General features: G+C 45.4%; 1 protein-coding gene across 2 annotated transcripts in view; it reads right to left on the minus strand.

The window, feature by feature from the left end:
* PRKG1 (protein kinase cGMP-dependent 1) overlaps positions 1-14,740 on the minus strand; it is a 339,627-nt gene that overhangs the window by 10,001 nt on the left and 314,886 nt on the right. For both annotated transcript variants that reach the window (XM_056495519.1, XM_056495518.1), the window contains exons 11-12: positions 4,498-4,637; positions 1,066-1,155 (exon numbers count right to left, since the gene is read on the minus strand). In XM_056495519.1, coding sequence (XP_056351494.1) covers positions 1,066-1,155; positions 4,498-4,637 — 230 coding nt within the window. The remainder of the gene's footprint in view (positions 1-1,065; positions 1,156-4,497; positions 4,638-14,740) is intronic.

Raw genomic sequence — 14,740 nt, forward strand, 5'->3', positions numbered from 1 at the left:
GCAACTTCTAACTTTGCTCCAGTTCCTGTTTCAGTGAAAAAAACGAAGCACTACAGAAAAAATTTAAAGACAATTTAATCTTGGCTTCCTGATCAATCTTTCTAAAATTAATGGAATTCTGTTCCAGTGATGAGGCTATTCCAGAGTTACACTTCCCTGCTCTGTGGGCACATCCCATGTGCACCCAGCAACCCCAAACACTCCAAGGTCAGCCCTCCCTAGGCAGAGACTTGGGCTTTTGGGCATCACATGCTTTCCTAATCTTTTTCCATGTCACTGCTGCATCCTCATGGAACAGTGGTCCTGGTGGGGTGTGGATTTCGACTCCCACTTGAATCAGCAGCCTTGGTGCAATATGGGGCCAACAGACCCTGCACAGCTCTTGGTCTCCTCCTGCTCATTGCTCTTGGAATGAGCCAGGAAATGTTAATGGATATTATTTATTAGTGTTCATGTGGCAGGGCTGAAAGGTGATACATACATTCACAGAGGGAGGGCTGCAAACACAGGGGTGGGAAAAGCTCTGAGATGGGAAATTGTGATTTAAAAACTGTGACATCGAAAGGACCTGGAGCTGCTGGAGTGAATCCAGAGGAAAGAGGGAGATGCTCCAGGGCTGGAGCCCCTCTGCTTGAAGCCAGGCTGGGAGAGCTGGGGGTGCTCACCTGGAGAAGAGAAGGCTCCAGAGAGAGCTCAGAGCCCCTTCCAAATCCTAAAGGGGCTCCAGGAGAGCTGGAGAGGGACTGGGGACAAGGGATGGAGGGACAGGACACAGGGAATGGCTTCACTGCCAGAGGGCAGGGATGGATGGGATATTGGGAGGGAATTGTTCCTGGGAGGGTGGGCAGGCCCTGGCACAGGGTGCCCAGAGCAGCTGTGGCTGCCCCTGGATCCCTGGCAGTGTCCAAGGCCAGGCTGGATGGGGCTTGGAGCAGCCTGGGACAGTGGAAGGTGTCCCTGCCCATGGCAGGGGTGGAATGGGATGGGCTGTGAGATCTTTCCAGCCCTTCCAGCTGGATTTCTGACATTTAAACACCCCACTCTGTAGGACAAGTCCCAGCTCACCTGTCCCTGAGAATTGTCCAGAGCTCTCCCCCCAGGCAGGCCTCCATCAGCATGTACAGGTACTTGCTGTCCTTGAACGTCCTGTAGAGCCTGGGGGTGGCAACCAGGAAATCACAAATAAATCCATTATCAAAGCACTAAACTCGCTGGTTTCACACAGTATAAAGAACCTGAAATGCTCTTCCTCTTCCTCCCAGGGAGGGATGTGCAGGAAAAACTGCCCCAAGGGATGGGCCAGACTTTGTGAACCCATCCTCGAGTTCTCAACTCTGCTCTAAAATCCATTTCTGTGCTCAACAGGATTTCCTAATGTATTACATAATTTGGATTTATAGATGTGTTTAATAATATTCAATAACTACAGTGAAAAAACCAGGAGATTCTTCTATTTTTTTTTTTTTTTTTAATTTTAATGTTCAGCTGCTTTTGTACTTCCTATTCCACGTGTGGCTTTATCCATCCAGGCTTCCTGCAGGACACAGGGAAAGTTTCTTTGCAGCTGTCTGGATAATAATTTTAACAATTTCTGCAGCAGAAAGGAATGCTGAGGGCGACTCCTGGTGCAATTCCTGCATTCCTGGAAGTTTCCAGGAGTTAAAAATTCAAGAGCTGCCTCCACACAATGGAAATGAAACCAGGTGGGCTTTGCAGATTCCCTGCCAATCCCAGTTATTATTTTAACAGATATGTGGGATGGATCAGTGAATTATTTGAATAATTTATTTATTTCTTTCCTTATTCCTTAAAATATTCACATTTGTTTGTCCCCTGATCCAACCCAGAGCATTTTGTTCTGTTTGAGTTTTAGTTTATCTAAAAGTCAATTTTATTTAGTGCCTTTAGTGGCTTCTCCTGGTCCTTTTGCCTGGTTTACTTCATTTTTATATCCAAACCCAATTATTCCCCTGAAACTTTTTAACAAACACAGCCAAGTTCTTCTGGAATTTTGTCTTTCCTATTCTAATATCCCAGAGGTTGTGTCCTTGCTCCAAGATTATTTTAAACCTACTTTTCATCCATCAGCTCAAAACTGAATTAATCTACTGAAATATTCAAATTTCTGCCCATTGCACCCCCCCACAAAATAATTATCCCATCTGGTCCAATAAATGAAATAAACAAGCTTTTGAAAAAACAATAAACAAGTTGAATAATTTTAGTATAGAAACTATAGGAAAACTTCAAATCCCTGTGGATGGGCAAGTGGAGAAGAGGGGGGAAAAGTAGAAACCAAGTCTGATAAATCAAATATTTTCCAGCAATAGCAAAAGATTGGACTTTGTGACTTGGGAAGTCCCTTCCCAGAGCAGTGTTTCCATGGGATATTAAATATGATTCAGAGATAGTTGTTGTTGCAAAAGTTGTTGTTGCATCCTTGTTCTGCTTCCCTGCTGAAGGGTGAAGAGTGGGAATGAAGCAGGATTTCATTCAGCAGCCATGAATACCAGTGGCTCCATTAAGAAATGTTTGGAGGCTCAGGTTTTATTTAGGAGTGGGTATTTCTGGGAGTGCTGGCTTGGCTGGCCCTGCACTTCCCCTCTCATCCCAAAACAGCTCAGCCTTCCAAAAACCCAGAGGCTGGAATAGCCCACAGGGAATATTTGGCTCTGGCCTGGGTAAGAAGGAATGTTTCTGGATCCAAGAGCACATCCTGGGGGGAATGGCAGCCAGGCAGTGCTGGGCTCCAGCTGTCACCCATGAATCACAGGAGAAGCCATGGGCTCCAGAGGAATCCCTGGGCTCAGCCTGAGAAGGAAACACCCCATGGGTGCCCCAGCCTGGCCACGTGCTTCCCTTTGGATTCATCCCAGGGGTTTGTTTGCATCTCCTGAGCAATTTCTGGGAGCAGGGCTGATCTCCTAGGGCATCTCTGGTAGTGGGATGAGGCAGCCTTGGCTTAGATCCCCTTCAAGGTGGCTCCAGGGATGCTCAGCATCCACTGCTCCATCCTGACCTGCAGCACTGAAAAAAATCTCCTTTCTGTCCTCACAATCCTTGAAAAGCCAGGGAATGTTGTTAGTAGGGTGGAAACAACAAAAATGCCTGGCACCCCTTTATTCCCTGGAGATGTGCTTAGGCTTGGGGCAGGGAGATGGTTTTAATGTGATTGCCCATGAGGAGTCCAGGGATGCTGAACTCAAGTTGTCAAATATTCCATAAAGAAAAAATGCTGGACACAGCTGGTCATTGTCATGGCACTGAGTCATTTCAAAGGATGAAGCCCTGCCTTCCTGCTTACCTTAGTGAGGAGGAAAACTCAGACAGTAAGAAGGAAAAGGAAAATTAAACTGGAGCAGGGGCAAAACTAAGTCATGATAAATATGAATAAATAAATAAATAAATAAATAAATAAATAATGTGTACATATATATGTATGTATAAATTCTAGATGGAGGAAAACTCAGATACTCTAAGAAGGAAAAGGAAAATTAAACTGGAGCAGGAGCAAAACTAAGTCATGATAAATATGAATAAATAAATAAATAAATAAATAAAAAATACATAAAAAAAATAAATAAATAGTGTGCACATATATATGTATGTATAAATCCTAGATGGAGGAAAAATCAGATAGTAAGAAGGAAAAGGAAAATTAGACTGGAGTAGGGGCAAAACTAAGTCATGATAAATATGAATAAATAAATAAATAAATAAATAAATAACGTGTACATATATATGTATGTATAAATCCTAGATGGAGGAAAACTCAGATACTCTAAGAAGGAAAAGGAAAATTAAACTGGAGCAGGAGCAAAACTAAGTCATGATAAATATGAATAAATAAATAAATAAATAAATAAATAAATAAATAATAGTCTGTACATATATATATGTATGTATAAATTCTAGATGGAGGAAAACTCAGATACTCTAAGAAGGAAAAGGAAAATTAGACTGGAGCAGGGGCAAAACTAAGTCATGATAAATATGAATAAATAAATAAATAAATAGTGTGTACATATATATGTATGTATAAATTCTAGATGGTGAGTCCAGTGCCTAAAGGAGCTCCAGGAGAGCTGAAGAAGGACTTGGGTCAGGGGACAGGGAATGGTTTCCCAGTGCCAGAGCTCAGGGTCAGATGGATATTGGGAAGGAATTGCTCCCTGGGAGGGTGGGCAGGCCCTGGAATGGAATTCCCAGAGCAGCTGTGGCTGCCCCTGGATCCCTGGCAGTGCCCAAGGCCAGGCTGGTCAAGGTTTGGAGCAGCCTGGGACAGTGGGAGGTGTCCCTGCCATGGCAGGGGTGCAGTGAGATGGGATTTAAGGTCACCCCCAACCCCAAGCATCCTGGGGCTCCGCACGGATTGTCTGGCAGCTCCAGCACGTTCCTCCCGCTCCACCTCTCCATCCCCAGCAGGAGTGGAGCTGCAGGCTGTTCCCTGCTGGCTGATCCCCGCCTGGATCCCTGGCGCTGAGGGCAGGGCAGTACCTGACGATGAAGTCGGAGTGGGCGCTCTGCATGATCTGCTTCTCGGAGCGGATGTGCTCCTGCTGCCGCGTGTCCACGATGTGCCGCTTCTTCAGGATCTTCATGGCGAACGTCTTGGCCTCCTCGCTCTTCAGCTGCACCTGGGCACGGCAGCACAGGCAGGCTCACACACAGGGCACGCCTGGAGCCCCCTCCCTGCCTGCCATCCCACCCACCCGCCTTCCAGGAACAACTCCCGCTCTCCAGCCGTGCATCCAGGCTGGGAGAGGTGAGACGGGAAAATCGTACCAATATGAACGCTCAGATTCTGGGAATATAGAAACCATGAATGAAATTGAAATGAATTGAGATGCCAAGCCTTACTTACTGAATTACCATGAAACAATAGGATGGCCCCTGAAGGTAATCCCCTCTTGACAGAACGATGCCCTCGGCCAGAGAGCAACTCCAAAGGTCCAAAGAGCAATTTTTACAGTTTAAACTGTAACACACTATGGTAATATAAGGATTCCTATAGGCTCTATGTAAATGCTATAAAATTTGTATCTTGTATTACATTGGTTAGTGGAAATTAGAATATTCCTCGTGGAAGAAGATTTATTGTATTGTAAATGGGAAATCGTTCTCTTGCTTTTACTCTTTACTCTCTCTTCTTACCCCTCTCTTACCTCCCTCCTGCTCTTCCTCTCTCCTCCTTCTCTTACCCCATCACCCTTTTATCCCATTGCTCTTTCTCTTCCCCCTTTTATCTCTTTGTCCTACTCTGGGCTGCACTGGCAGTTCTTAGCAGGGCTTATTAAAATTTAGTTTATACAGAGCACATGAGTTTGTCCCCAACCGACTATCCCAGCACAAAGACTCCCACAGATCCAGGTCTCTACCTGCTTGGCTCACTGCTAAATTTTTTTTTTTTTTAGGGAAAAGCCAAGTGTGGGTGTTGCTCTCGGGTCAGGAGATGTTAACCTGCAGCTTCCCCAGACCCCTCTGCTCCAGCTCACCCTGCCTGGGATGCAGAGCTGGGATGCAGAGGATGAGCAGACCTGGCTCTCAGCAGCACTGCTGCTCACAGCTCTGCTCTTCACCTTTAGCTTCTGCCCCCTATTTTTAGCCTGGCTCCCCGAGCTGAAGCTGACAGGAGTTGTTTGCTTGCTCTGGGGTAACCCTGGCAACTTCTGAACCCTGAGCCACCCCAAGGGACAGGTCCCTATCCCAAAGCCAGCTGGAAGGCGGCCACCCTTCCCATCCTGGCCAACCCTCTCACAGGAACCCCTTTGTTGACCTCCCAGGCCTCCAAGCCTGCTAAATTCCCCCAGCAGCTGCTCAAAACAATATTCCAGGGAGGAGCTTTCCCCGTGTTGGGCACGAGGTGCCATCTGGCAACTTCTGCTTTGGTGTCCTTGTAGGAATTTGGCTTGTGCCAGAGGGAAGCAGCTTGGCTGTCACTGAGCCCTGACAGAAACCCAGCCTGCCTTTATGATTAGGAGGCAGTCAGAATTTATTTAATGTCAGATCTGGTTTTGTATTGCTTTGCAGTGTGGGTGGATATGAGACATGGCACCTTTGTAGAACCATGGAATGTGCTGAGTTGGAAAAGCCCCTCCAGGATGATCCAGTCCAATTCCTGGCCCTGCACAGACACCTCAAAAATCCCACCATGTTCCCAAGAGTGCTGTCTAAACCTTCCCCTGGGCATTTCCAAGGCATCACACGCTGAACTTGAACAGTTTCTTGTCCACCTGCTTTGTTCTGTTGTGGGTCAGGGATCAGGGAAACGCCAGGAGGGATGGTATCCCCATGGAAACACCAGGAGGAATGGTATCCCCATGGAAACACCAGGAGGAATGGTATCCCCATGGAAAGGCCAGGAGGGATGGTATCCCCATGGAAACACCAGGAGGGATGGTATCCCTATGGAAACACCAGGAGGGATGGTATCCCCATGGAAACACCAGGAGGGATGGTATCTCCATGGAAACACCAGGAGGGATGGTATCCCCATGGAAACACCAGGAGGGATGGTATCCCTATAGAAACACCAGGAGGGATGGTATCCCCATGGAAAGGCCAGGAGGGATGGTATCCCCATGGAAAGGCCAGGAGGGATGGTATCCCCATGGAAACACCAGGAGGGATGGTATCCCCATGGAAACACCAGGAGGGATGGTATCCCTATAGAAACACCAGGAGGGATGGTATCCCCATGGAAACACCAGGAGGGATGGTATCCCCATGGAAACACCAGGAGGGATGGTATCCCTATAGAAACACCAGGAGGGATGGTATCCCCATGGAAACACCAGGAGGGATGGTATCCCCATGGAAAGGCCAGGAGGGATGGTATCCCTATAGAAACACCAGGAGGGATGGTATCCCCATGGAAACACCAGGAGGGATGGTATCCCCATGGAAAGACCAGGAGGGATGGTATCCCCATGGAAACCAGGAGGGATGGTATCCCCATGGAAACACCAGGAGGGATGGTATCCCTATAGAAACACCAGGAGGGATGGTATCCCCATGGAAAGGCCAGGAGGGATGGTATCCCCATGGAAACACCAGGAGGGATGGTATCCCCATGGAAACACCAGGAGGGATGGCATCCCCAGCATCCCCAGAAATCAAACTGGGAGCCAAAAGGACACACAGACCTTAAGGAAATCAATCCCAACAGGCTGGTCTCCAGCTGGCAGAGAGGTTTCCACCACAAATGATTTAAAGTCTAACAAATGAGAGGCCAACCATCTTCATCATAACCTCTTTTTTAATATATTTTATACATATATATATGTATATGTGCCAGATTTGTGGTTTCTCATTTCCCACAGCCCCAAGAATTTCCAAGCCCACATAAAACTTCTGTTTTTCCAAAGCTCCTGCTGTCCTGTTTTTCACACTGAGATTCACCACCCTCCTAATTATTATTATCTTGGCTGGAAATCTGTGTTTGCCATTTTATTTTCAGAGAAACACATCACAAAGACCAAAACAATGCCCAAAAAGTAAAGCAGAACATTTTTCCCCATCCTTGCTGCCCCATTATTCCTCAACCTGGTTTGACCACAGCTCAAAGCACAGAGGAATTTTTGGCCAACTAAAAGTGATAAAAGCAAACCAGGGTTTGGTTTATTTTTTTTTAAAGTCCCATTTTGAAGAAATGGTTTGAGTTTAACTGTTTGGATGACATATTGGATATCACCCCATCTGAATCAAGCCAGGGGAGCAGGGAGGTGGCACACAGAGACCAAAGACCTGATGAAAATCAAGGTGAAATATGGGTTGAGCAGAATTGACCCAAACTCAAAACCAAGAAATAATTAAAATTTGGGAGGACTGAGGATTAACTGGTGGAGAACTTATCCCTCTTCCTTTTGGTGGGAATCCAGATTTCTTGGCTTCCCACCAGACCAGTCCATGCAATGACAGACAAGCACTGCCACTGCCCCCCTAAATTATTTCACATCAAAGCCTTTGCACATCCCCATCAGATTCTCCAGATCAGATCTGTTCTCTTTCAGCCTGTAGTTTTTAATGTTAGGATGTCCACACACAAAAATAATCAAGAAAGCAGCTCCAGACAGCAAAATCGACCATTTATTGGTTGATATGGCCATCAAACAATTAAAAAAAAATATTTAGCACTCTCAATTCACTTGAAATTCCCAATTTCCTAATTTTAATCTGTACCAGGAATCAGTATGAAACAACCTGGTTCGGACTCAGGAGAATAAACTCCAATATCACAGAACAAAAGGTGCTGGGAATGAATCCCAGTGTGTCCCCTTATTTAAAACCATGGATTTTGACCACTTAATTTTTGTGTCTTTCATGAAAAAGGCTATTTTAAAAAATTTTATTACTATTTTGTCAGGGATGGAGAGCCTGGGGAAGTCACTTGCTTTTCTACACTTTCATGTAAGTCCAGGGAAGGAAATTTCCAGGAGGAAGAAGGCAGAGAGTTTATTTGGTGTTTGAGGATGTCCTCATTGCTGCAAATATTAAATATAGAAAAAGCAGCTGCAATTATTATTATGATGTTAAATACACTAATATAGTTAAATAATTTATACTAATATATTAATATATTAAATTATTGTTTTATTAAATATACAACAGGCAGCTGCAATTAGCTCAGGCAAGACTTGGACCTGATGCCACCAGAGAACTCAGATCCATTTTCCATTCCTGGTCCTTTGAAAGGCAGAGGATTTGTGGGAATTTGAAAGCACAAAAAGATTAATTTGCATTAAAAGTGCTGAAAAACCAGAGCTGTCCATGTACAGAATTCAAGGGCTATTTTTTGGATCACCTGGAAAATCAGCCCTGGAGGCTTTTCCTTCTTTTCCAGCCTGCCTGAGCCCTCTCCTTGCTCTGCTTTCTGCCAAATGATTATTTTATGCTGTAAAGCTGGGAAACACCAGATCACTTCTTACCAATAATAGTTTTTAGTATTACTGTTATGTTAATTAATACAAAAATATTCCCATGTCTCATTATAAAAGTTGGGGGGAAAAAAAGTAGGAGTCACCTGGATTTTTTTATTTTAAAAACACCAAACAGGATTAATCCTGAGCAGATGAGAAGGAGCTGCTAAGGACACCCTGTCCTTCAATCCTGATGGGAAAACCAGCCCAGGGAGCAACAGGAACCACAAGGAATTTGGGTTTGAGCTCAGAAGGTGGAAGAAAAATTGAATAAAAAATGTTTTTATTTTGCCTGGAGATATAAAATGTACATAAACTATATGTTGCATATATATGTGCACAGCTAATAGAAATATGGAATATACACAGGTATAAATACAGTGGAAGTGTGCATGGCAGGGGGTGGAATGGGATGGGCTTTAAGGTCCTTTCCAATCCAAACCATCTGGAATTCCATGGGCAAAGAAGGGCAGGGAAAAAAGGAGGCACACAACCTCTCTGGCTTTTCCATGTCCTTGTTTCATAGGATCACAGCTGGCTCCTCCTGTTGGAACCACTCCAAAATCCTTCCTTTGCTTTATGATTTTAAACTTCTGCAGTTTCCAGGACACACAGAGCACTCCAGGCCTGACTTTTGTCTGGTTTTTAGCATTTATACAGAAATAAATATGGTTTTACACCTTGGTGCTTTCTCAGGCTGGTTGGGAAAATGGGTATTGATGAGATGAAATCCAGAGCTCAATGGAAAAGGGGAAAAAAGAGCTCAGTGTTTCTTATCCTTCCTCCTTCCCTATAAATCATCCCTGTGTGTTATACACAGTCTGCAACTCCAGCAATTCCTGTGCTGACCCAATCCCAGCTGACCTTGGGAAAGCAGAAACTTTTATAAATATTTACCAGGATGCAGAACAGTCCCCCAGAGAAGGATTTATTTCCCTGACTGAACACTGCAGGATATCTCCAAGGGATGGAGGGACAGTGACACAGGGAGTGGATTCCCACTGCCAGAGGGCAGGGATGGATGGGATATTGGGCAGGAATTGTTCCTGGGAGGGTGGAGAGGCTGGATCCCTGGAAATGCCCAAGGTGTGGAAGAGATCACTCATCACAGTTTCCCCTGTGTCCCTCTGAACCTCCACAACAACAAAGATGTTTTCCCAAGGGACTTTTGCTTCCTATGGAATTCTTCCACTAGGAGCCAGAAATCCATGCTCTGCTGAAACATGGCTATTTCCCTATCACATTAAATAAGACCTGACACAACAGCAGAGCTTTGGGAACTGAATTCCAAGAAGTCCTGCTTGCTGGGCATTCCCAAGGTCCTGCATTTTCCCTGTTTCCCAACTTGATCTGGTGGAACCAACAAAAATAGCAGCAGCTGTTGCTGAGAGCAGCGTTTGCAAGCTGAGCTCTCCTGATCCTGACAGCTGAAGTGCTGCACACACAGAGCAGTGACTGCTCCTGTCCCAGCAAGAGGGGACAGCCTGCTTTTCCTACTGAGGGCATTCCTCTTCTCTCAGGATGGAAGAGAATTCCCCAGAATCAGCCAGGGGGGGTCGGGCTGTGCTGCCAGGGAACAGGGACAGGACAAGGGGAAACGGCCTCAAGCTGTGCCAGGGGAGGCTCAGCTTGGACAGCAGGAGGAATTTCTGCATGGAAAGGGTGCTCAGGCCTTGGCAGGGGCTGCCCAGGGAGCTTTGGAGTGCCCATCCCTGGAGGTGTCCAAGGAAGGGCTGGAGGTGGCACTCAGGGCTCTGGGCTGGGGACAAGGTGGGCACTGGGCACAGCTTGGGCTCCATGGGCTGGGAGGGATTTTCCAGCCTCAGGGATCCAAAAGGATTTTTAGGGGACTTTCCACATCTCCTTAAATCCAGAGTCAGCCTCTCTCCAGACTTGAGTTTAGAGAGAAATGATCTTTTGCACAATTAGATTCCCACTCCCCACCTCAAGCCCAACATCAATTCAGGGTTGGCTACAGTGCACAGTGTGCTGGGTTAGGGTGGAAAATAAGTCAAGACTTAAAAAAACCCCACCTAAGACAGGGCTCAGGGTGGTTGTGGCTGTCCCAGATCCCTGGCAGTGTCCAAGGCCAGGCTGGATGGAATTGGAGCAGCCTGGGACAGTGGAAGGTGTCCCTGCCCATGGCAGGGGGTGGAATTTTGGAGCTTTAAGGTCCCTTCCAACCCAAACCATCTGGGGATTCTGGGATTTTAGGAGAAGATGGAAAGAAAAATAATGGAGAAAAAATAAAGTCTACAAGATACATTGTAGGCTGAATTTTGAAGGATGAATCCTTCAAAATTAATTCCAAGTGGGCTGCAAGGTGGAAACTGTCCATGACAGTGACCTTACTTTTTTTTTTTTGGTTATTATTAATCCAGATTCCACTGGTTGGGAAAGCACCAAATTTCCTATCCCAATAGGAGCACTATGGGATTCTACAGGAAAATAATTTGCAAAACTATACTAGGACGATACTAAAAAAAGCAAATTTAACAATTTTTAATCAAATACTCAACTGTGCTAAACCCCTTTAACTCCACATCCTGATCCCTGCACTGAAACTGATTTTTGTTGCTTGACAACAAACACAACCAAGCTTTTTATGAGCAAATACTGGGCAAATATATTAAAATATGTTAAAATTTCTGTCTACCTATAAAGCCCAGAGGTAAAAATGATTTTGCAGAAATGTCTGGAAGCAAAAGGCTAAAGGCAGTGAGGGATGTAAAGGGTTTCATGCATAAAATCATTCCAAGGAAAAGTAAATAGAGGAAGCTAAGATATATGGGAAATGGAAAAACTCACTGCTGTGGGGTCTTGGAAATATCAAATGGAATTAAACTTCAACAATCCCATACATGATCCTGCTCTGCTTCCCAGTTTGGATTTGTCTGAAATATAAAACCTATTTTTATGTTTAATTCCTGCCTCCAGCTGGAGCTGAAATCTCTGGCTCAGCTCACATCCTGATCCAGCCTCTCCCCAGATTTGATGGGCTCCCAAAACATCCCATCTTTCCAAACTTTGCCAAGACCCCTTCCATGAAGAGACAAGCCCTAGGATGTGTTTTCATCTCCAAAGGATGCATTTAGTTTCAACAGGAATTCAAAATCCAGGGAAAATTAAAACACTGCCCTGTAGTGGTCCAGCCCCACGTGGCTGTGTGATAAAAACAAACACCCTGCACGTGCTGGAGATGGGAATATGCTGCAAGTGTTGGGAAGGGATGGGAAAAAAGAATCAGATCACCCCCAGGATGATTCTGAGCTCAGGAAGAGTGACATTGTCAGATGAGTGTGGGATTTCCTTGGGTACCTGATCTCAAATCCCTCACTGGAATCCCCAAATCTTCCTCCCTTCATAGCAATCAGAAGATCCGTTTTTGCAAAAGCCAAAAAATTGACAGAATCCCAGGATCCCCGAGGCTGGAAAAGCCCTCCCAGCCCATGGAGCCCAAGCTGTGCCCAGTGCCCACCTTGTCCCCAGCCCAGAGCCCTGAGTGCCACCTCCAGCCCTTCCTTGGACACCTCCAGGGATGGGCACTCCAAAGCTCCCTGGGCAGCCCCTGCCAAGGCCTGAGCACCCTTTCCATGCAGAAATTCCTCCTGCTGTCCAAGCTGAGCCTCCCCTGGCACAGCTTGAGGCAATTCCTGACAATTAAACCCCAAAATGAGGAGATTTCCAAGAGAAAAAGGATCTTTCTAATAAAAAACTTTGCAATAACTAGGAAAAGCAGCTTGGTTGGGAATTGGAAATTGGACACAGTTGGAAATTTCCAGCAATAAATATCTGGATTCTGCATCTGTCAGGCCATCAGAAGACAACTGCAGTGGGTTTTTCCTCATTATCTAATTAATTCACTAATGGCTTTGTTTACAACATAGGCTGGACGAGACTTAATTGCACTTCAGAAGCTGGGGCCAGATTTCTCTTAAAACACAAATAAAGCTGAAGTGTTTTGTTGTGTCCACTTTGTACAGAGCCTGTAAAATATGACTGGAACATTTTATGTGCATGTTTTAATTTGTGTCTTTAGGAATCTCCATATTGCAGAGGAATTTTGCTTTTTGGGGCCACCACAAAAAGAAGGAATGCAGAAGGCAAGGAGGTGATTTTTAGTCTGTCTGTGCTCAGCCATCACCTACAGGAATCGATTGCATGGAAAAATGAGTCCAATCCCAGATATTCAGCTACTCCCATGTATTTATTTCAGAGCTGTTAAAAATAATCTTGATTTAAACCCAGAAGAACTGACCTGGGGCAGATGGTCAGGAGCACAGAACTTGAGTTGAAAGGAAATTAAAGAACAAAGCCAAGAGCAATAAAGGTGAGCAGAGATGATTTCTGGGGGCTGGGGACACCTGCCCTCCATCCCTGACACATGAGGTGACATTCCCTATCCCACTGGCACTTGAAATTCCTATTTACCTAATGTTAATCCTGGATACCACCCCAGAAGATGCTCAGCTGACATAAAGCAGGGAGGCTGAGCTGTAAAAAGGAGTGGATGCATTCCAAAAAGTCTGGTTTCTCCAACCCTGGATGTTTGTCCCTCAAGAAAAACCTAGAAAAAAAGTTGATTACACAGCCCAGTTTGGGATGAAGAGGAGATTCATAAGGACATTGGAAGAGGCACCAGGGATCACCAAAAATCTGAGCAAACAACACTCATTCCAACGCTTTGGAATCTTTTCCTGAGATACAGAAAACAAAACTGCTTGGAAAAGCAAGACAAAAGGGGATTTCCACGTGTGATAGCCATGGAATTGAAAATAATTTATATTTTAGGCTGTCTGACCTAAAACCCATATCCTTGTGCATGGATGCATGGAAAGAGCAAGCTCTCCAAGGCACCAGCATTCCCAGAGGTGTCTGGAAAACCACATCCAATGGGAATTTTACTCCTTCTTGGCCAATCCCAGCCCCAGACATCCCAGTTTCCCCCCAGCCACCACCAGTTGCCCTCTCCAGAGGTGACATTCTGAGGCTTCATGCCCAAAGCTATAAAATTTCTTTTCCTTGCCATGTCCTTCACTTTTTTTTGATGCATTTTACTCCTGGAAAGCACAAAAACGGTGAATGTTTTCCAGGAACATTCCTGCACTTCCATATTCAGGCAATAAAAGAGCAGGTTCCTCTGATATATTTTACATTTTTAGCCCAAAGTAATAAACCTTATTTTTAATGGAGGAGGTGGAAGAATGAGGCAGCAATTCCAGGCTCAGTTTTGACAAAAGGAGTATTGGCTTTATAACTTAAATTCCTTCTGTGGTAAAGAAAAACAACAAAATCTGGTGTGTTGAGCTACACTTTTAAATATGTTTCATCATGTGTGCAGTTCAGAATCACTTAAGAGCACAAAAATGAGCTTATCCAGCATTTTCCTGCTAAGGAAAGAAACCCCCTGGGAATGTTTGTTCCACCCAGGAGTATCCAGGGCTTCTTGGAGCCTCCTGAGGTGTGAGCATCTGCTCAAAATGGGATATTTCTACTCCAGCTGACACCTTGAAGGGACAGAGCACCTCCTGCTCTTCCCCTCACCTGGACCACGGTCACACATCACCAGGGTGGAGTTTTTGTCACCTTAAAGCTGCCACAGGTCACTGGTGAGGCTCCCACTGGCAGCCCCTGATGGAGACAAAGCCCTGCACCTCCCCAGGACACCTTGGGGTTGGCAAAACCCTTTACAAAGGAACCCCAGACCTTCACAAGGCTCAAACCAAGCCCCAGACTGGTGGGTCTCCCTCCCTGCAGGGTGGAGGAGCCAGATGTTAATTTAGGAGGCAAATCCCTGGTGCCAGGAGAGGATGGAGGAACTT

Source organism: Oenanthe melanoleuca, chromosome 6 (genome assembly GCF_029582105.1).
Source record: "Oenanthe melanoleuca isolate GR-GAL-2019-014 chromosome 6, OMel1.0, whole genome shotgun sequence".
Taxonomy (NCBI): Eukaryota; Metazoa; Chordata; class Aves; order Passeriformes; family Muscicapidae; genus Oenanthe; species Oenanthe melanoleuca.